The 20,745-nt window shown below is 37.5% G+C and overlaps 1 protein-coding gene and 1 long non-coding RNA gene across 3 annotated transcripts in view; both read right to left on the bottom strand.

The window, feature by feature from the left end:
• Positions 1-381: 381 nt before the first annotated feature.
• The window catches only part of LOC136255117 (uncharacterized), an 85,235-nt gene continuing 64,871 nt past the window's right edge, over positions 382-20,745 (bottom strand). Inside the window, exons 16-18 of the mRNA XM_066047837.1 lie at positions 18,750-18,809; positions 11,804-12,157; positions 382-758 (exon numbers count right to left, since the gene is read on the bottom strand). Of these exons, the coding sequence (XP_065903909.1) occupies positions 697-758; positions 11,804-12,157; positions 18,750-18,809 (476 nt within the window). The 3' untranslated portion in view covers positions 382-696. The remainder of the gene's footprint in view (positions 759-11,803; positions 12,158-18,749; positions 18,810-20,745) is intronic.
• On the bottom strand, positions 13,715-17,259 carry LOC136255838 (uncharacterized). 2 transcript variants are annotated; one of them, XR_010701129.1, is made up of 10 exons: positions 16,442-17,259; positions 15,418-16,384; positions 15,291-15,357; positions 14,881-15,238; positions 14,739-14,832; positions 14,561-14,685; positions 14,457-14,507; positions 14,221-14,397; positions 13,913-14,019; positions 13,715-13,870 (listed from the first exon to the last, which is right to left on the bottom strand). It is a non-coding gene; the product is annotated as an uncharacterized lncRNA (long non-coding RNA). The 2 variants fall into 2 exon arrangements; XR_010701127.1 differs by having other exon boundaries at positions 13,715-13,863.

Raw genomic sequence — 20,745 nt, 5'->3', positions numbered from 1 at the left:
TGTGATGTTGACAGTATTTCCACATTTATATAGCTACACATGCATCATCAAGTGTGCATGCAGTTGATTGCCCCAATGATTGGCAATATTGAAAAATAGCAGCAAACAGTGTACCTTTTGTAAAAATTATCACAGTATTACTAAATATCACAGTATCAAAGCAATAGTCATTAAAAGCACCAGGTGAAAATTACCACAAGCAAGCAGGTTTACATATATTGACCAGGTGGCTACCTCCCACATGCACACAAACATTGTCACATGACTGGTTACCCACTACGAAACATGCCCATCGGGACCTACATGGTGTGGTAGTATTAAAAAAGGCAGTATCAAAAACTAACAATACAACAGTACTGTTATATTGCCCAACCCTAATAATTGTATTATTATTGCAAACATAATAATTATAACACACATGCACACATGACACTATATATAATTATGGTTTTCAAATAATATATTAAGCATGAACATAATACAGCTGGGGCCTATTGCAAATGATAAAAAACAAAATTTAGTAGATGAATGCCCATTCATCTTCAGGGGAAAAAACTCTGTTGACAAAATTTAGGTGTTTCAGAGGAAAAACCCATCACTAACAAACAGCTGTATAATAGCTACAATACAAAAACAACAAACAGCTAAGTTAAACTAATAAGTATACTGTGTTGTGCATTGTTAAAACAGTTCAAATCAGGTGTTAACTCCACCCATATCTGGTGGATTGTCCGTCACTGTAGTTGTGTGATCCAAACCTGTAATGTAAATACGTTTTATTTTTCTGTATTATTAAACACATCTGTTACATAATCTTACTTGGCTATATCCATGCCAAAATTATCATAGAAAAGTTTGTATATAAGTCACCAACATGGACTTCTATATAATAATACTTGGTGCTAACTATTATCACTTCAAGTACAAGGAAAATTAGGAATTTAAGTTCAATTATAGGGATCAAAAAATAAGTAGTGAGGTCACCTACATCTGAAGATATACTAGTGGACATTTAACCCCTACTTCAGTCTATATACCATGACTGAATTAGGGATTAAATATCCACTATAGTATATCTTCAGTTCTAGGTGACTTGTTTCACTATACATTTTATTTCTATGATTCCAGATAGGGATGCGGCGATTATGCCGGCATAATTTCGGGCATAATAGGTATGTGTGGGAATCAGGAATTATGCTAGCATTTTGAGGTGATTATAAAGCTTTAACAGTAGGAAAATCTGCAGATTGCACAATTCCGTTTTAAAAGATCGGGATACTCTAATAGAGCAGTCAGAAACTCTAACAGAACAGTCACTGAATATTATTTACTCTAATAAAGCAGTCACATTGAAATGAAATACTCTAATACAGCAACCAGCTAAAGAATTCAAGACTACTTAAGCATCAATGAAAATGGCCCGATACAGCAATGACCTGGCATTATTAGCCAATTATGGTGGCATAATTTTGGGAATAATGGGCAATTCTCAAAAGCATAATAAGTGATTTTTTGAGCACTGCTCAAAAGCATAATGCTCAACTTTTGGAGCATAATAGCCTCATGCCTAATTCCAGATCATACTTTAAATTCTTAATTTTTCCTTGTACTTACTTTTAGTAACTGACTGGTAAACCAATACATACCAAGAAAGAATAGCACCAGACTAAATGGATTCATCTGAATGCGTTCCTCAACTATCAGTCAGTGGCCATTATAATTCTGCTTTGTTTTCAGCTACATTCAGCCTGTTAAAACACACCATTACAAACAAAGAGCAGTATGAGAAGCACCCACTATGGAAAATACAATCGATTATTTCTGTTACAAATGTGGGAAAGCAGGGCCGGTGGAAGCACTACGGCCACTACGGAAACTGCTGTAGCAGATTTTCACAGCCGAGCCAGTCACGTGAGTGCATGCCTAGCTAAGCTAATACACACTAATAACATATTGTAGTTACGTCGTCAGATATGACATACACTAATTAATATCTGTTTCTAGACAGACACTAACCATTCCAACCTTTAATACAAAGGATGTGTAGCCGACTTCACGTTTACCACTTGTTTATCGCTCTATTATATTCGTGCATCTAATAATCAAAGCACGTGGTGACCAGTGCATTGGATGTTCTTCCAGTTCTGCCGAGTCGGAGAGTTGTGCTGGGAATCTTATTGCAATTGGTGATAAACCTAGCTAACCACGATTAAAACCATTCCCGAAACGGAGTTTTGGATTGAAGACTGTTAGTCATCGATCTTTTTAAGCGGCGTGGTATGACAAATGGAGATGGATTCATTACGATCAGGCTCTTGATAAAGCCTTCTGCCACACGTGTGTTCAAGCGGTGAAACAAGGAAAGATCAAGAGATTTAATGCTAGCCCAAGTGAAGTCACGTTTCTTAGCACAGGGTACTGCAATTGGAAAGACGCTAGTGGTGATAAGCACGGTGGATTTAAGACCCATGAACAATCACAGGTATGTTTGTTGTTCATAGAAAGCAAATGAATGGTGTCTTTGTTGTAGTAATGGGTATATGCTGGCCTTTCATATATAGATGCATCAAGCAGCAGCTAAAGCTCTGGTGTCGAAGATAAGAGATGTTTCAGAGATGATGTTTTCAGATGTCCAGAGAGCCAAGGCCATCAATAGAGAATACCTATCAAAGGTGCTCCAGAATATAGTATTTCTAGCTAGGCAAGGACTAGCAATGAGAGGAAACTGGGTTCCGTCCAACTCACTAGATTGTCTGGGTGGCAGTGAATTTAACTCCAATTTTCACCAGCTCCTTTTGCTTTGGTCCAAAGATGATTCTCACATTAATGAGATACTTCAACGTAAAACACACAAGTACACTGATCACAGTATTCAAGATGAGTTTCTAAAGTTAATATCTAAAGATCATCTTCACAAAATTGAAGACAACATCAAATGTGCTGGCTACTTTGCTATTGAAAGTGATGAAGTTACAGATTCATTAAATCATGAACAGGTAATAGTGTGTTTTCGGTGGGTTGATGATGCATTTGAACCTCATGAGGATTTTATGGGTCTGTGTTCTGTGCCTGACATTACAGCTGAATCGGTTTTTGGAGTTGTAAAGGATGCAGTGATACGAATGAAGTTAAGCATGACTATGTGTCGTGCTCAGTGTTATGATGGCACAGCAAATATGAAGAGAGTTGCTGCTATGGTCAAGGAAATTGAACCACGTTCTTTGTATTTACACTGCCATGGGCATAGCTTGAACCTAGCAGTGGCAGATGTAATTAAGAAAATCCCAACAATGTCAAATGCTTTGGACTATACCCTGGAGGTATGTAAATTAATCAAATTTTCCCCTAGAAGAGATGCCATACTTAGCAGACTTAAAGAAGAACTGACACCGGGTGTACCAGGGCTAAGGAATCTCTGTCCAACGCGTTGAACAGTACATGCTTCTTCATTGGAAAGTGTTCGTACTAACTATCCTGCTTTACTAGCCACTTGGGAAGAGGCGGTAGATGTTGTCAAAGACACTGAAGTAAAAGCAAGAATCACAGGAGTAGCAGCAAAAATGATGGAATTTGACTTCTTGTTTGGTTTGATGCTAACAGAAAGAGTACTAAAGCACACAGATAACTTGAGCAAAGCACTTCAGTCCACAGCCATGACTGCTGCTGACAGCTACCACTTGGCTTTACTGTGTAACAAAGTCCTTTCCCAAATTAGAACTGAGGAAGCTTTTTGCTGTTTTGGGGCCTTATTAAAAAAACCCAGGAGTCTCTTAATGTCAATGAGCCTGTTTTACTAAGAAGGCGTAAAAGACCAGCCAGATATGAAACAGGAGCAGCTGAACCTCACTTTCCTGTGGATGTACAAGAGTTTTACAGGTGAATATATTATGAAGCAATTGATACAGTAGTAGTAGCAATTGAAAACTGTTTTATGCAAAAGGATTTCAGTGTTTACAAAAAGTTGGAACAACTTTTACTACAAGCCACAAAGAAAGAAGATTACACCAACACAATGAAAGATGTCATGGAATTTTATCAGGGTGACTTCAACAGCTTTGAGCTAGAAACGCAATTGGAAGTATTTAGCAGTATGAAAATCCAAAAGAATGGGGATTCAATTACATTTCATGACATACATAGGCACTTTAAAGTGCTGGACCACAGCCAACATTTGTTAATGCCACAAGTAGTGAAGGTGGTAAAGTTTTTGTTATTAATGCCAGCTACCAATGCAGTATCAGAAAGGAGTGCCTCTGCGATGCGAAGAATAAAAACATACCTCCGCTCAACGATGACTCAATGCAGACTAAACAATGTCATGGTTCTGCACATACATAAGCACCTAACTGACAGCTTGAATTATATCAAAATTTTGAACAAGTTTACTTCAGCTAAAGAAGACCGCCGTCAGCAGTTCAGACATTTTGAATAATTGTATAACTTACATGTTAATTGATCCTGTACAGATACATGTGACATCAGTACAACTCATTTCATATCAGTACAACTCATTTCTTATTTCTGAATCAATTATTCAAACACAAAGCTAATGTATGTACCAGCTATGGTAGTTAAGGTTACAATTGTATAAACAAAATTATTATTATTATTACAACATAATATTTATAGAAAGATAGTGTGACAGCTAGGGAAGTTACAAAAGTCAGTGTATGTATAAAGCAATATCTTAAAATCAACCCTTTTAAAGTGTTAAAATTGCTTCAGAATGTGGATTACAAACACTAAAAATTTAAAATTTTCCTTAGGGATTGTGGTCAGTGTGCTTCGCAAACTCACCACAATCCCTAAGTCATTACCTGGCTTGTTGCCTGATCAGCCACTAAGAGCTTCCACCAGCCCTGGAAAGCCATCATATACTACTGTGAAGCAGTCAGCAAAGGTAAATGGGACACAAAGGAGGAAAAAGGTAAGTCCATGATGCGTGCATTGTAAGGACTATGGTATTCTAGGGTCTGAGGTGCTGTCTAACAATGAAAAAATCAAGCCCATAGCCTTAGCTATACTTGTCTGAAGGCATGTACAGTCAGTTGATCAGTCAGCAGAAAATCCCACTGAATTTATATATTGTAAATTTCATAACAACATATTGGAAGTATTTATGTAGGATCGTACCAAAGGCACTTTGGGGTTTGGTTATACTGTACCTAACCAACACTACCAAGGCACCATGTGATGCTGGTTTTTGTCAATTTTTTGTGTGAAAGAGCAAACAGAGTATTTTAATCTTTTGCTAAAAGTAAATTTTTTTGTATACGAAAATTATTTTACAAAATAGGAAGGAAAAGCGAATTGTGGTATTGGCCACTGAAGTGATATGACAAGCTTAAAGTCTATAGGCATCCAATCAACAGTCAGTTAAGGTGGCAGTATACTGGAAGCCCATCTAATTGGAAACCATATGAAAAGAAGCCATGATCTTAGCACAAAATTTGCTTTATTAGATCACACGACTATGGTTATTTAATAGTTATACCACAGCTGCAAGGGATTTTGCTGATATACACCCAAAGCCCGAGGGCTGTGGGTGTATATATCAGCAAAATCCCTAAGCAGCCGTGGTATAAGTGATATATATCACTCAGGGCACACTCACCTGATAGGTGAAAGAACTACAGAGCACTCACCCCATTTGTTTTATACACTAGCATCTGATGATCGATTGTGGTTTCAATTGCATGGGAAAATACCTCTCAGAACGTTATTTCTACATCGTTATTTATGTTTCAACACACGCCAGGAACTTTTGATTGTGGGATTGATTTTTGGGGTGTAAGTTTTTAATACTACATTAGAAAATGCTATGCATAGTATGCTTTGATCTTTGGCAGATAATGAGGTCTTTAAAAACCATGAAGAAACCTACTAGTAGGTTTCTAAAATGGTTAGAAACCTGCTAGCAGGTCTCTAACTAACTTAGTTAGAAACCTGCTAGCACATAGACCTCAGCATTGCAAATCTCACTTTTGATCATTGATTTGCTATGCATGCTCTGCAAAACATATACAGGCTAAGAGCCCATAGACCAACAGAGCTTGACCTACTCCATTCCTTTTATAAGCACACCTACACCAATTCGATTATGGGAGCTAGACTATAACGTTGTAGGTATGTTTGCTATCATAAGCAGAGAATTCCAGAAATATAATGGAGTTCTATTTAATGCCCGTCAATGTTTCAAGCCTGTTTAATATGCTTTTACTGTACTTTAAGCGGACTCCCTATTAAAAGAACTAAATAGGTAAGCTTTCTTGTAGAATGTTTATTTGTTTCTTGTAAAAAAAGTTATGTAGGTGTGAAATCGTGTATATACTGGCTTAGTCACAGAAGGCCTAGCACCAGACCAAGTATTATTAACCATTGACAACAATGTTACCACTTACTTTAAACCCTTGGTAGTGCTGGTTTTAACTTTATTGTCACAGTAGCTATCACTCTTTGTTTGATCCACCAGCTAACAGAAGCAGCGATAATGTAGCTAGTTACAAGCTTTAATTCGAAAACACGTTCAATCTTCTCTACTGGCCACGGTCGCATGACTTGTTTTAACACTGACAATTTTGAAACGACATATAACTCAATCCCACAATGGTTCCACCTACATAGCGATATATATAACGGCCCGCATTTTCTAAGTCAGTTAGGAACCACACCCTCGGCTCTTCATGTTTTAGAAACCACGAAGAGCCTCGGTCTAGGTTCCTAACCTATACTTAAACCTTTGCTATTGTGGCAGTAATACATTAAATTAAGTACTTAGGACTAAAAGCTACTCACCTAGTTGTCATATTCTTCTTGTTTCGTGATCTGCTCAATGGCTGACACACTCCCCACGCAGTGGGTAGAAATACACATCCATGCATCACCCAAGTGCTCGTTTTACAGATCATTTGTCTTAGAATATAGAGCAGCTCAGGTATTATTGACTACCATGAGTTTTCGGGCGCAATATTTCCTAGAAGAGCAATAAGAGCTGATAATTTATGGCACTATTATGAAGACCTATGACTATAACATCCATGTAAAGGATTTGGTTATATCATGTGGCTGCAGTAACCTTCGAAAGCCGCTGTCCAAAAAAATGGATGCTTGAACAAAGTGATGTTCATTCGGATGCCTCCATCTTTACCCTTCCCATGCAACTTATATGCCATTATGTGGTATAGTGATTGGTAGAGTTATCCTTATGATATAAGCAGATTAGATTTTTATCAACTAGAATTGTAGATATCACCTGTTTCCCAGACGTGGTAACTTGATGGATTGCCGGACATCAAATTGCAATTATAATTCCAGACACAGCAACTTCTTATGATTATTTTGGTATTTTTGAGTTTAAGTATAGCACTTAGAAACATTTGAAAACAGATATTTAGGCACCTTTATAGAGTGGTTATCGTCAATTTGAGATGGAAATAGCAATACATTAGGTCTATATAATAGCTATATAAAATTGCTCAAATTGAATAATTTTACATATTTGAGCTTATTTGAGATTAATTGAGGTGTGTGAGTCCAACTATAAACCGAAACAGTATATAGAAGGTCACCACTGCTTAATCATCGCCATGACTGTTCTATTAGAGCATATTAATTTATCATAGCTTTTATTGGTTTTCATACTGAGGCATCCTTAGATAGTCTGTATATGCATAAATCATAATATGAGTCCAATTAAAAGTTAGATTTAAAGTAAAACAATATAGAATTTAATATAGTTTAATAATAGAACAGTCACAGATGCGATTAAGCAGTGGCAACCTTCTGTACATTGTTGCAGTTTATTTCTGGTCTCCCACGTCTCAACTAAGTGAAAATATACATGATTATTAAATTTGAGCAATTTTATATAGCTATTCTAGACCTATATGTTGTAGCTATATGAAGTAACTGCTATTTCCATCTCGAATTGAAGGGCCCAGTGGCAAAAGGGGACAAGTGCCATTTGAAAATTTAGGTGACCACATAGTGGGCATTAAACAAAATTTTGGGACATATTTGAATTATTATTCTAACAGTTACTAAAAATTAATTTGAGACTGCCTTGAGCTTTTAAATTGTATTGTTTACTTAGTGGCAACATTATTCACATGGTTAAAACAAGCCATTCTAATTTTAGAAAATGGATAATCTAAAATGGCACATGTCCCCTTTTTCCACTGACCTCTTCAATTAACAAAAATCACTCCCTAAATAGCTGGTTTCAAATGTTTCTAACCTAGTGCTATACTTAAACTCTAAAATGCCAAAATAATCACAAGAAGGGGCTGTGTCTGGAATTATAATTGATGTCCCACAATCCATCAAGTTACCACATCTGGGAAACAGGTGATATCTGCAATTCTAGTCGATAAAAATCTAATCTGCTTATATTACGGGATAGCTCAAGGATAGCTCTACCAATCACTACCACACAATGGCATATAAATTGCATGGGAAGGGTAGAAATGGAGGCATCTGAACGAGCATCACTTTGTCCAAGCATCCATTTTTTTGGACAGTGGCTTTCGAAGGTCACTGCAGCCACACGATATAACCAAATCCTATCAAATTTTATACATGGAGGTTATAGCCATAGGTCTTCATAATAGTGCCATAAATGATCGGCTCTCATTGCTCCTCTAGGAAATATCGCGTCCGAAAACTCATGGTGGCCGATAGTACCTGAGCTGCTCTAGTTTAGTTCAAGGGCAGAGGAGACACCTTTATTTAAGGGGGGCTGGGATCTAGATTGGTGATACCATGGCCTAGCTATAAGTTGAAGGCCCCAAAAAAAGGTCACTACCTGCTGGCAATAGTTGCCCTCCACCAACTAGACTATATCTCCTTATTTATAACTACATACGTAGCTTGCTACACTGCTCCTCTAAGAATACTGTGACTGCTCTATTAGAATATCTCGAATTATTGATGCTATTCAGCTAGGCTCTCCATCACAGCTACAGATATTTTAGGGGGGCTAAGCCCCCCTTAATTTTTTCACAAGGGCTACAGCCCCCCTTGCCTCCCCTTCTCTGCCACCCCCGGTTTAGTCACTGTCAAATAATCTAAACTTAGCAACTACACTGAGCCTAGCCTAACTTGTAAACACAAACCCATAATTAAATGCTGTGTCGCTCAATATAACGAGTCAAAGTGTATTGTATCTTTGAACTGGTTGGGCATCAAAGCCATGAGCAAACCGCATTCCCATGATATTGCCCGGGTAATATCTAGATATTGCCTGGTGAATATGCCAGTTAAACCCTGAGTGGCACCTTTGAACACCCACACTAAAGTGGTATACTTAACAATAATATGGCCACACCATAATTATTAATTAGGCGTATGCACCTAACAGATAGCATTATTTTTACTGAAAGTTTTCTCCAAAAATTATAAGCGCATGCGCTTAAATAACTCGACTCTACAGCTAGTATGTTATTGTTTAGTGTGTAATAGTAAAAGAAGACATTCACAAAAATAAGTAGAGTAGAATCTTAGTTTAAGGGGATTCATGTCCTTTACACAAAATTTTGGCAGCAAGGGTAATTTGTGGTTTTCGTATGGTATCCTTCATGGTGACAACAACTTTTCTGTGTCAGTTTTCTCTAGTATACTAGTGCGTAAGACCTCTGCATTTGTGCCAGGTTGTATAATATATACGTGGACATAGCAGCCAGTGGTGTAAAATAGGCTTCTATTACTGTAGCGAATATTACTCGCGATACGTATTTTCACAACTTTGTGATGCACAAAAATTATAATGGTTAAAGGGGAAATACGTCGTGAACGAAGCCTTTCAAGTTTATGATGTAATCATAAACAATTCACATCATTGTTAAGGAGTACATGTGCCATTAAAGTGGCAGTTTTTGTATATCTGTACTTGTAAGCCAGGCTGGGTTGGCTAACATTGTAAGTTTGTAACAAAGGCATTACAATATAATACATTATAGTAGAAGGTGTGATTATCTTGTTCAAGGCAAAGTGCTTCATTTATACAAAAACATTGCTGTTACAACCCGCCTGGTTGTGATATGTGAACACAAGTTGTTGTGTCCTTCTCTGAACTTGTAGTCATGAGTAGAGGGTACATTACTTTTTCAATTGCAATCTGACTTTCGTTTGTGTCTTGTATGGTCTTGTGTGCTAGAACTGAATTTTGAAGGGTGTCTGTATTTTCAGAATATCAATGGTTTCCAGTACACTGCCACCTTAAGTACACAAGTGTAAGGAAAAATTAGGAATTTTAAGTTCGATTAGGGATCAAAGAAAAAACGTAGGGAAACAAGGAAGTGAACATTTAATCCCTAATTCAGTCTTGGTCTTGGGTATAGACTAAATTAGGGATTAAATGTTCACTAGTATATCTGAAGGTGTAGGCAACCTCTCTTGTTTCCCTACTTTTTTTTTCTATGATCCCTAATTGAGCTTAAAATTCCTAATTTTTCCTTACACTTGTTTGTTTACTTTTTTGTAACATTATTATGACTGGTGAATCCATGCATACTGCATCAAAAGAAAGGATGACACCAGATTTAATGTTTTCGTCTGAATGCATGCCCCAGCTATCAAATATTTCTTCAAAAGTGCAGTGGCCATTATACTTCACTTTCAGCTATGTTCAGCCCGTTACACAGCACTACAAATGAAAAACAGTACAAGAAGTGCCTCTGCAATCAATCCAGTCACCACGAAAATACAACGATTCGCACCCTAACTATCAATTACTGCCTCGAAAGTGCAGCAGCCATTACGCTTCGCTTTCAGCTATGTTCAGCCCGTTACACAGCATTACAAACGAAGAACAGTGTTAGAATTGCCTCTGCAACCAATCCAATCACCACGAAAAACGGATAATTCCCATTTACAAATGTACTGTAGGGAAGCCATGCATCATGCTACCGCGAATCGACACCATGGGCTGTCAGCAAAAAGAAATGGGACACAAAGGAGGACAAAGGTAAGTCAAAAGGCACGTCTCCGGACGAAGTAACATCGAGCAGTGAAAAAATCAAGCCCGTAGCCTTAGCTGTTATCGAGTTACGCTGGCCTGAAGGCATCAGGCATCAGGCAGTTATTCAGTAGAAAATTCCATTGAATAATTAAAAAAATTTTTTTGTAACAATTTATTGGAAGCCTTTAGGATCGTACTGAAGGAACTTTGGCTATACCTAACCAATACTGCCAAGGTGCCAGGATGGAATTGTGAAGCTGGTTTTTGGGTGATTTTTTTTTGCCAGAAAAACCCAAATATGATCCCTAATATACAGTACTACCGTACTGTATGATAAACACTTTATTACAATGTTACAAGTTTAATATAACTGGGTGCTCTACCTGACAGGTTAACTGCTGAATACATGAATGTCTGGCAATATGCAATATCTCTGTGTATTATCTACTAGCATAAAATATATAGGCACAAATTACTAGTGATGCTGCAGTCACACAGTACTGATAGCAGCATTAAAGTGTAGTTTTGACAATGCATATAATATATTTGCAATCAGGCCTGTGAAAACCATTTTTGATGGCACATATTTTTCCTGTTGATTCATGCTATAACTTTATATACAATTATGCTATGGCCATGCAATTATTAGCCCTTGATTCAGAGATGTTGTACTCAAGAACAGTGTTACGCAATGAGTTGTGATTTGTGTCCAAATGCCCAATTTTTGCCATCCTGGTCATATTTTACAGACACAGCACTGCTGTATACACTTTGGAACATTGTATAATAATGGTGATGCTGTTTTGGAATTACAGATTATAATTCAATATGTATATTCAGTAATACCTTTCTCAACAAGGGTAGGACCAATTTCCTCTTGGTTACCCTTTATCTTCAACAGCTTCTCTGTAATAGCCAGTGAGACATTTCTACTGTTATTACTCCCACAATGTTCAGTGATATCAAGAAACTTGTAAAAACTCTTAACAATTCCAGCTTCCAGGGCAGAAGACACTCTACTTAGCAATAACATTGCTGCCTTCTTTGATGAAGCAACAGAAGAGATTTCTTCTTGATCATCTGGTGATATAATTTTGTGAGCAACAAAACGTGGAGCCAATGATTTAGCAGACATGTTGTTGACTATCTGGCTATAATATTGTATAAAGACTTCACACTCTGGTAACAGTGAGTCTGTATCTAAAGCAAAAATATACAGCATTTATGTTTAAACGTACATGGCCAGTTAATAACTTATGCACAGAAATGTAATAACAGTGAAAATACTTAATTTTCTATGTGACTCATAACAGCAATAATTACAGCAGGTGACTATAAAGCTTAATTATACAAGATAAATGGGAAAAAAGACTAAATATTGTAGATCATAGCTACATACATGCACCCCATTTTTACACATATGGTATACAAGCATTTCATTAATACTATATATATCAAACGGTACGGTTGTACCATTTAAGTAGGAATCCAGGTGAAATTTTTGTGTGCCGCCCAAAATCCCACCATTAAAAATCATCCTACAGTTATTTTACGAGACGAAAATCACCTTTACGGAATAGTACTAGTCCATATAATACATAAAACAGCATTAAATACAGTGTGTGCCCTCTGCGCCTTGTATTTTCTTTTATCTTCAATCAGGCTGCTTGTCTTCTTCATCCAACGAAACCATACCAAGGCATTAATTTTCTGTATCAACACTTTCTTTAAGCAGTATAATAGACGCCACAAGATTATTTAAGGCGCTTAGACTACGCGGAATAGATTATATATTCCTTACTTATATAATCTATGACGAAGGCTACTGTACGAAGGTACCGGTACTAGATAGTTTTCATGATAGGTCACAAGATCATGTCCATTCTTCATTCTATGCATTATCAATCTATCGATTGAAACCATGATGACACACCCCTTTTTCACTAGCTGTATTTCAGTGACCACACACCTTCAATTTGGAAGGCTGACTCGAGATACTCTATAATCGATCGAAACCACACCCCTTTTGGCAAGCGCACATCTTTGCAGACTGACTCGAGATACTCTAACACAGCAGTCACCCTAATAGAACAGTCACATGTTTATAGCTAGCTGTATGCCTTAAGGTTACGGGATAGTGATTAATGCGTGGGCGAAATAAAAAGTAAATGTACTTTGTACAACTAAGCCACTTAGTATTAGGAGTAAACAACTAGTGCATTACTATAAACTTCATTACTACATTTTATTTAGGGACAAACAAAGGCACATAACTTGGAGGATAAAGCAGTGGAGACAAGAGAAGATGGAAACTCCGCCGCCAAAATTGGGACTAACTGATTTGTGTACTTTACTAATTTTTGAATAAATAGATTAACAATAAAAATATCTAGGTCCTGTGGAAGCGTTTTTGTTTGTTTACGCATTAAGAACGATTGTTTGTAACAAAACGCCCTAAACTGACACCATAACCAACTTCTATCAACAATAGCGGCGTCCAGGGAAAGAATTTCAAGAAAAACGCTTCCACAGGACCTGAAAATTTTATTATTCTACACGCTACAACTAACAAGGTGAACTAGAAATAGGCGACTGTTCAGAAAAAATGCGGCACGTTTTAGAGGTCAAATCCATCACTAAAGCTTCGCCATTATATCCGTAGGGTACACTATCTCTGACATGCGCACAGCATTCCGCGGTGCATTATAAATTAGCAACCAGCTGGTGCTACGCGACAGGTAATTAGTCCAATTTGTCAGCAACAACTTTCTACACAAAACAGGTAATGTATTGAATGAAGTGTTACAAACAAATAAAACAATGTTGTGTATATAATTATCATAGCACGGCAAGAAATAGGACCATCAAAGGCTCTCACAGGTGCAATGGGAGATTTTCCAAGAAATCTAAAAACTTCAAAAAGAGCAAGTACACCAAAAAACATTAGGTACTCACCAGCTTGAACTTGAATAGCAATAGAATCATCAACTTGGGAAACTTGAAACACCACCTTACTACTATCAGTGAGCATGCTGCCACCTGTCAGTTCCCCTGCACAATACCTGAAGAAAAAAGAATAGTTCTAACTGGAGAAACAAACAAGGCTGGATTAGCATCTACACTTGTTAGCATTTGTACAGGATGCAATAAATAGTTTAAGTTTCCTACATCTACCAAAACAACTGGTACAAGTGGAGGTCAATATTGGACATGCAATTTAGCAGCTGTGTGGGGTCAAATGGTCACTGGTAATGGATATGCACCTTTATCAGAGTCAATGCCAGTGATGGGCATATCAACAATGACCAAGGCAGCATTTATTTCTGCTGAACAGCATATTGGCAGCTGGTGGTGGGAACTGTTGCAGGAATCCATGAAGATAGCAGGTGAAGAAGACAGAGCTCTAGCCATAGCCAACAACAGTTATCATCAAGGTGTGCCTGCAATAACAGTAATAGTAGATGGCAGATGGTGCAAACGCACACATAGACACACTTACAATGCCAAATCAGGGGTTGGTATAATCATTGGAAAACAAACAGGCAAACTCCTATTCATAGGGTTTGAAATAAATTTTGCTACATTTGTAGTAGAGCAAATAACCTCAACTGCACTCCTCCAGAACACCAATGTTTCATGAATTGGAGTGGCTCATCATCAGAAATGGAAGCCAATATCATGGAAGGATTCAGAATATGTGAACAACAACATGGTGTGAGGTACATATCCTTTATAGGAGATGGAGATAGTTCAGTATACCCCACTCTAATATCTAACATACCATGGGGGTATGCCATTACGAAGATAGAGTGTGCAAACCATTCAGTCAAATGTTATCGAACACATCTTGAGAAAATAGTACAGGAAAACCCCACCTATAAAGGGAGAGGAAAACTAACCGAGGCAATGAGAAAGAGACTTACCCGAGCTGCACGATGTGCCATTGTCATGAGAAGCCAGGAGAATGATAAATGAATGGCAGTTGTCAAATTACGGAAAGACCTCATCAATGGTCCACTTCACTGTTTTGGCTACCACACAAAATGCAGTACAGATTTTTGTAAAGTCAAACAAAATAGTCACCCATCTTCATCTAACATGTCATCCCTGCCTCATGGTAGCACACTGTCACTGCCTCATTGTAGCTCATCATCAGTGAGTACACCATCACTGCCCATCAGCAGCTCATCGTTCCTGAGTAATCCATCACTATCTCACAGTAACACACCATCACTTCCTCACAGTAGCACACCATCACTGCCTCACAGTAGCACACCATCACTGCAATATACCAACATACAATCATTGAGAGAAATGGCATTTCACAGCTTACCTGATGCAAATGATGATCCAGGTGAAGTAGACAGCATCATGTCACAACTTCAGGAGGACTGGTACGACTGTACAAATGATAAAGATTTAGATGAAGTAAGACACATTGCTGACAAACCACTAACCACCTTAGATGAAGCAATGATTTGTGATATACAATGAGTGGTTGCTAGACTAGTTGAAAAAGCTCCTCAGTTGATTGGTAAGTATAACTTACATAGCTCTGCATGCTTTACGAGATCTTTATGTAGGAAACTTTACAACCAACTTAGCAGAGTCCTGGATGCACATACGTGCAAAGTTTGATGGTGGGAAACAAATTAATCGCAGTCAAAGAGGGTCATGGACAGGTCGCTGTGCTGGTGCTGGCTTGCGAAACAATGATGGACCAATGTGGGGTCCTATAGCATGGGAGAAGATCACATCTACACCAGCTAATGATGTCTTCAAAACCTATTCATTAACAGCTGCAAAGGCAGCAGAAGCTGATCGTCATAGAAAGGCTACTGAAAATGCTAGACTGCAGCGGAAGAGAGCAAAGTCCTCAAACGACAACAGTGCAGCCTCAAGACGGGCATACTCCAGACATGATGGTGGTCCTGAACCTGATGACTCTACATCCGATCTTCCAGCTGTGGATCTCCAAGACATGATGATCCAATTTTACAGAAACAATGTAATGGTTAATAGTAGTTCAGCCAGCAACATAGAACAAGCTACCATGAAACACCATAGTGACCACAAGTCATTGGGAATATGGTGTGAAGAGAGACGACTGCAGGTTACATCATCCAATGTTGGTCTCATTGCCAGACGAAGGGATACCACTCCAGTAACTCCACTAGTGCACCAGCTGGTACAGTCTAACTTTAGGGGTAACAAGGCAACAACATGGGGACTAGACCAAGAAGAAGGAAGAAAAATACAATACCTAGCATACATGCAACAGTACTCACCCAATATTACCGTGAATACTGAATGTGGACCTGCTATCTCTTTAAACCATCCATGGCTAGCAGCCACCCCAGATGGGTTTGTTCATGACCCTTGTGAAACACCAACAGATGGCTTGGTAGAATTTAAGAATCCACATTCCTGCAAAGACCAACAAATAGAGATAGCCATCATGGAAAAGAAAATCAAGTTTCTTACCATCCATCAAGGGAAAACACAACTGAAATGCTCACATCAATATCACTATCAAGTGCAGGTAGCCATGCTTTGTACTGGCAAGCAGTGGTGTGATTTCTTTGTGCGGACTACTGCAGATTTCAAAGTGGAACGAATTTATTTTGACCAACAGTTTTGCAATGGTTTTATTCAAAAGGTGAGGCAATTTTATTTCAATAGCATTCTTCCACAATTGACTTGCCATCGCACAATAATTCATGAACCACAGTGGATTACCAATAAGGAAGAATGGGACCACAGAGTCGGAGAACTTATGCTCAATCCTTCATGATGACAGTAGCCATATTTATCAACTGAATATTCACTCACTGTAGTTTGTAATGCATATATTATACTGTACATAGCTAACCACAATGTTCGCAACCACATCATCAGAACACAACAGTTCACATTTCATCATTTCGTTGGTTCTACAATTACTTTTGTTTACTCTGTTCTTCTTCCCTCCTCTGTGTTTGAATTACTAGAAGTTCTTAGTTTCAGTACCGTGTAACAAACAAAACGAACAATAGTGGTCTATAACTTGAAACTTTTGCGAGCATATAGCAGCATTCGACGCGATGTTACTCCGATGGTATAATAAATGAAATTGTCATGGATTCGGAGAGACTGTGGGGCTGCCAACAAACTATCACATCGGTTGGTGACGACAAGAACTTCCTTCGTTGACGGCCAAATCATCATAACTACTTGGTGAAGAATAACTTTTGTGAGCGTGTGTCTAAGCGACACCCATGAGGAACATCACCTTACAACAACGCGCAATAAATAGCATTGCTGATTACGTATTTTTTGTATCAATAGTCGGTGACTGAAACGGGTAACCGGGGCTATACCATAACCTTAACAAAAAACTAAACAAACTAGTATATTAAAAATTATAAATTTAATAGGAATCCAAGTGATAAAAAGTAGTGAGACAAGAGATAAACGATGGTAGCTATTACAGCATAGCTCGGTGGGAAATTCCTACTTTGGCATTGAACACAAAATAATGGCTATATCATGCCAAAGTAGGGATTTCCCACCAAGCTATGCTGTAATAGCTACCATCATTCATCTCTTGTTTCACTACTTTTTATCGCTTGGATTCCTACTTTATTTTTTAATTTATAATTTTTAATATACTAGTATATATTAGGGCTCAAAAGAATAGTGGTTTACTGTATTCGAATATTCACTCAACTCTTACAAAATTAGTCGAATAATTGGTGCAAGGTTTTATTGCTATGAATGCAATTCAGTAATTAAGGCAGCCACTACCAAGAAGCCTACAAATAACCACAAACAGGTTTGTGGCTTCATATGAATAACTTACTGAGAAAAAAAGAAATACCATAGTGCCCTTTCTGAAAGGATTATCACAGCGACACTGTGATAGAAAGTGTTTGTAACAAAGTAGAAGTACCTGGAGTATAGCCACAAATCCATACGAAGTCTTGCGCTTACGGCGATTCACTGTGGAATTAGTACATTTTCATCAATTAGTGGCTGCCTAATGCTATTAGTACTCTTCACTTTATCACTATAGCCTTTCCTTTTTGTTAGCATGGTCTTCCATTTCGTTAGTGATGACAGCTAATCACGTGTCACCATATAAATGATCACGTGCGAATAATCGTTTATTAATTTTAATATTTGGCTACAATGCAAACGAATATTAATCCAAATATTCGGCTAATCGTTTGAGCCCTAATATATATACAAAGATTTTTTAACAAAATACCGAATAAAGGGTTTAGGCAATACCACAGAGCTTTAATCATACTGATAGCACAAAATGAGTTTATAATTTACAATTTGTAGCTCTGTATACATTGCTACTAGCAAACAACACTGTGCTTTTATAGTATCCCTATACATTGGACTGCATGTAAATTCTAGAACTGATTGTACTAGAATTAATTGTGCAGTTTCTATATGTGGCATGTGGGCACAAACTACATCCTGTCACTCAAAAGGTCATGTCTCAGTACTGGAACAGAATATTTGCAATCTGTAACTGGCATCATGATGCCAATTAAATGCTTACTAAGCTGAAAATTGCAGCATAATGGTACTAAAAGTTATGAGTGATGGACATTTGCAAAAATAGGCTAAAATCATGTACCCACATGCCCTATATTCACAGGCTTAGTCACATATGTTCATCATTACAGTATTTGCTTTTATGATACATAGTTCAAACTTCTCAAACTGTTTTGTTAAACTGTTAAGACAAATTGATTATAGTGTATTTATCATTGGGGGATCTAAATATAGTACTAACCTTCCGTTTCTTGACGTGTTGGAGAAACAGTTTCTTCCCTTGTAGTGTGAAAGTGTGATTCTGAAAATAAATAATTATATATACCATGTTACTGATGATATTCGTTATTTCTAAGTGTGGTATCAGGACATATGATAGTGTGTCATGCGGTCAAAGAGCCAATGCGTCTGGGCAGTGAGTATTATATAGGAAAGTGATTTTCACGCATTTGTACCTCAGTAATGGCTAAACAGAAATAGCCCATTTTTTCTGTGAAACGTTCCACATCATCCGTACCAAATTTGACTAAACAGGTCCAGCCATCTTTGAGATACCCATCTTCAAAGTTCATTTTATTTTTATTCTGTTAATTTACTGTTCGCACCACTTACAACAAAATTTCCATAACTCTGCGAAGTTACAAGCAATTTTCAAAAATTGCAAGTGTTATTTTTTTGTCACGCCTGCACAATAAATTACTGACAAAAACAACTTTAAATCAGTATGCAGATAGGCTGACCATATCATTGTACACAGACCTTTTGTGATTTCAGAATACTGAGGATATTAGATAAGGCAAAAACCAAATAATGTGAAAATGCAATTGATATACTCTAATAGAACAGTAACCAAGAAGTTAAAAAACCTTCATGAAAACATTGAATGTGCAGGGTTCAAACCAGGGACCTCCACTCCTATATACCCAAACCCTTTTCCACTCGGCCACTGCTGTCAGTTGCTCACCTCAATTAATTTCTGCATACCTTGTACATGAAAGTTCTAGTTTACTACACCAGAATAGTAAAATTTTATAATTTATATTACATAGACCCATCAATGGAAATTCTAGACTGCTCTAGAACATTCTATGTGCGTTGCATTAGAAGCGCTCAGAAAAATGTGCACTGTATTAGAGTACTATAAACAAATATATTAATAAGTAGTCAAATAAATAGGCTATACACCAAACATACATATGAGTCACATGATCCAGAAAAGATACATGAGTTTGTTACTGTGGCATGAAATGGTGCCTGTGCACTTCTTCATTTAGCCTCTAGCCTTGCAACTGTAATCAGGCAGGTGGGTGGGCAGGCAGGCGGGAAGACAGGCAGGCAGACCAAAATGCAGGTTTTACAATTTAAAAAATCAATATTTGGTTTTCTTATTTTAAGTCTGGATTTGATGCTAGATGCACTAAGATTCTTCCTTAAAGGTGCTTTTACAACATACAAGTACAATTAAGCAATAGTTAAACTAGGTCTACGAAATTTAGTAACTTGTGTCGTGGCACCTGAACGAAGCAAAGGCGCTGCTGCTACTACAGGGCCTGAGGAGTACTAAATTATGTAGACTGCTGTGGTCTGAAGTACCTATTTAGACCGTTTAAGTAGCTGTTGTACCTTAACACTCCTGACAGATGCTTGTAACAGAGAAATATAACATTAATAAATAGAAACAAGCCATCACTCCACAACAGTTAAATTAATTTTCAGGTTACAATGCATTGCCAGCGCTACCAGTGGAGATGCATGTAATAAACATGGAAAAACATGAAAATGGTCTAAGTAACTTAGACACCTCCAAAATCCACCACAAAAGTCAAATAAGGTTCATAGTGAAACAACCTACACCTGAAAATATACTAGTGGACATTTAATCCCTAATTCTAATTCTTAATTCAGTCTATAGGGATTAAATGTCCACTAGTACGTATATCTTCAGGTGTAGGCAACCTCACTTCTTTTTGTGCCTATGATCCCTAATCAAACTTAATTTTCCTTGTATACTTGTACAATGAATGACCTTAATATCAGCACTAAGGGACCAGTGAGAATATCTATAACAGTATGAGTCCTTTTGTAGACAAAAAATGATATTAAATATTGTATTGCATACAGCCTCCGAATGCAAGAACCAGAGTTTGAATATCACATCAAAATTATTTGAATGCAAAAATAATATTAGGTTGGTATGGTTGACTGTTACTCTATTTAATATCGAAAAAATAAAAACA

This window comes from Dysidea avara, chromosome 5 (genome assembly GCF_963678975.1).
Source record: "Dysidea avara chromosome 5, odDysAvar1.4, whole genome shotgun sequence".
In the NCBI taxonomy this organism is placed as follows: domain Eukaryota; kingdom Metazoa; phylum Porifera; class Demospongiae; order Dictyoceratida; family Dysideidae; genus Dysidea; species Dysidea avara.
Note: the sequence above shows the minus strand (reverse complement) of the source record. Positions and strands in the feature narration are given on the sequence as shown.